Source organism: Vigna unguiculata, chromosome 4 (genome assembly GCF_004118075.2).
Source record: "Vigna unguiculata cultivar IT97K-499-35 chromosome 4, ASM411807v1, whole genome shotgun sequence".
Lineage (NCBI taxonomy): Eukaryota > Viridiplantae > Streptophyta > Magnoliopsida > Fabales > Fabaceae > Vigna > Vigna unguiculata.
The window spans coordinates 34411028-34413773 of NC_040282.1; the positions used below are offsets into that span (position 1 = coordinate 34411028).

The 2746-nt window shown below is 31.3% G+C and overlaps 1 protein-coding gene across 1 annotated transcript; it reads right to left on the reverse strand.

The window, feature by feature from the left end:
- Window positions 1-1591: 1591 nt before the first annotated feature.
- LOC114180348 lies at window positions 1592-2524 on the reverse strand. The gene is made up of 3 exons (XM_028066650.1): window positions 2363-2524; window positions 1928-2293; window positions 1592-1848 (listed from the first exon to the last, which is right to left on the reverse strand). The coding sequence occupies exons 1-3, from the start codon at window positions 2441-2443 to the stop codon at window positions 1597-1599; spliced, it is 699 nt and encodes a 232-aa protein (XP_027922451.1). The 5' UTR covers window positions 2444-2524; the 3' UTR covers window positions 1592-1596.
- Window positions 2525-2746: the final 222 nt, after the last annotated feature.

Below are 2746 nucleotides of genomic sequence, written 5' to 3' on the forward strand. Positions count from 1 at the left end.
AAACTTTAACATGGTTATGATGAAAAACAGAAAATCACGAAACAAATTTTTTGTTGTGGACTGTCAACAGAAGTGTAGTTCATAAAAAAGTGAAAAGTTTAAGATGAATACGTTAAAAAAATTTGTAGAAGTGGTTGATGATCAAAAAGAGAATATGACAAATAAAGAAAATGATGATGATGATGGAACAGAGAAAGTGATGAAACATTGAAGATGATGAAACATAAAAGACGATCATGTACAACTTGTCGTTCATAAAAATATAAAAGTTAAACATGCATACCTTTGTGTAATGGAAAGCGCTCTGGTATCAGAAAGATTAGCCCAGATGAGTATGAGAAAAAGAAGATAAGTTGTAAATTGTAGAGGAAGGTGCGGTTTTTGACTGTGAAGAGAGGTATTAGTAATGAAATGTGTTTGTGATATGGAAAAGAAGATGGTGAAGATAGAGCAGTTTAAAAATGTTTGTGCAATGGAAAGAAAATGGTGATGATGAAACGGAGAAGATGATAAAGAAAAAAGCTGATGAACAGAAGCCTAGGTAATAAAAGTGTAATAATTATGCATACATACCTTGCGTGTAATGGAGAAGCACTTCTGAAAATCTGATTTAAACAGATGAACACAGATGAGTATACTTGAAAGAAGAGTCCTTTGAATGTGAAGAGTTGCAACGATAATCAAAGAGTTTTAGTGTTTATTGCGCAGTGCAATCATAATATTGGTCTTGAAAAGTGTTTGAATGTGAAGAGATGTAGCTGATTGCGTAGTCCAGTCATGATTTTTGTCTTGAGAAGTGTTTGAAGGTGAAGAGATGTAGCGGTAATCAAAGAGTTTTAGTATTGATTACATAGAGCAGTCATTATTAGCGTCTTGAAAATTGTTTGAATGTGAAGAGATGTAGCGGTAATCAAAGCATTTTATTGTTGATTACATAGAGCAGTCATTATTAGCGTCTTGAAAATCGTTTGAATGTGAAGAGATGAAGCGGTAATCAAAGCGTTTTAGTGTTGATTACGGTAATCTGGTCAGTGCATTTAATTTGATCTTGAGAAATGAAAAGAAATTTAAAAAAATGAAACGTTTGTTGGCTTCTGATTTATTATTTAATAATTATAACGTGTAGCAGAGGAGATCCACAGTTTAGTAATCATTATCTCGAGCAGTGCGATATTTATTGGATTTGAAAACTGATTGACAGGTTGAATTGAAGACAATTAAAACAACTTTTTGAAGGCGGTGGAATACAAAAAGCTTTCGAAACAGTCATTTCAAATTTCTATTTCAATTAATATTAAAAAATGGTTAAACAGATTATAATTCATTTATAACTTAAAAGATTCTAATAATAATAATTAATCATAGTTCATTTTGTGTTATGGTCATTAAAGTTAAGTAAAAATGAAATTAAGAATAAATTATAATTACTAAAATGAAGACGAACCAAAAATAAACTTATATATTGAAATATATAATAAAATACATATAAAAAAAGAGAACAAAATTTAACTTATATATTGAGATATATAATAACTGAATACAAAGTAAGAGTGCAATATAAAAAGTTCATACTAAATAAAATAAAAAATTACAACTTTAAAACCAAAAAAGTGGATAAAGAACTTTGATATCTCTGCTTGTTCTTTGACTTTCAACTTCAAAAAATAATTCAGGGTGATCCTGTACAGAGAGTTGATGAAGAGCACAAAAGTCTTTCCAGCCAGATCCTATCTTAACACACCTACGTCTTATTATCAATTTACACTCGACCTTGCCCCGGGGTCCATGTAAAACAACAGAAGAAAGTCCACTGTTTTGAAAATAAGTAGCAAATTCTTTCTTCAAATACTGAAAAAAGAATGTCAAGAGATATTAATTATTATAAAGCAATGGAAATTTAAAATAATATTAAAAATACAAAACTAACCAGGTCGCTTGCTTGACAGTAGTATGTGGATAGTTCAACAGTAAAATGGATTAAGTTGGACATAGAGAGAGGACGACGTATGGCAACATTGTTGAGGAACTTGGTCTTGATTCCTGTGTTTGCAGAACGTTTAGAGACGTGGATTACGAAAGATGAATTTCCCACGTATTTGAACACAACCAACTTGTCTGACTGATCTCCATAGAAAGATCTTAGTTGGTTCCAGCCTTGAGTAATCATTGGAGTGTGAATATCCATGTTGTAAGTAACATGGTGAACATTACTTTGGTAATCCACAACAGTCCATTTAGCACCAAGGTCCTTCCAATAGCGTATGATGAAGACTCGGTCGACGTGTCCACAGTCCTTAAAAGATGAATAAGTTAAGAATAAATAAATAAAAGTATTTATTCAACATTGAATAAAAAAATATACCTGGTCTTTCAAAAACATAGAAATGAATCCGCCAACCAGATCTGAAGAAAGTATGGATTGTGGTGTGGGCATGGGTTCCATTGAAGCAGAATAGGTTGGTGATGAAGTAAAATTGTAAGAGAAGAAAATGGTTCACAGTAGAGAAATGAAATGTCTGACTTTGAATTGGTTAACACAGGGAATATATATAAAAGAAATAGGAGAAGTCAGAGCTGTTGGAAGTATCCGTACAAAGTGAATAGTCTTAAGTGGTAAAAGTAGCGGCTAATAAATACGAATTCAAAAATTAAACGTGAAATAAAAATAAAAATTATGAAACGTCGTAAAAGTATAAGTACAATTTTTTAATGTAATTTTGTAATGTTGCTTTTTTTGAGGATGGTG

What these genes read in the sequence shown, in the direction of transcription:
- LOC114180348 (XM_028066650.1), bottom strand. Translation starts at nt 2,443, where the DNA reads ATGGAACCCATGCCCACACCACAATCCATACTTTCTTCAGATCTGGTT. An exon ending in CTATGTTTTTGAAAGACCAG is followed by an intron (nt 2,294 to 2,362) that starts GTATATTTTTTT and finishes TCATCTTTTAAG; the next exon opens with GACTGTGGACACGTCGACCG. An exon ending in ACTGTCAAGCAAGCGACCTG is followed by an intron (nt 1,849 to 1,927) that starts GTTAGTTTTGTA and finishes TTCTTTTTTCAG; the next exon opens with TATTTGAAGAAAGAATTTGC.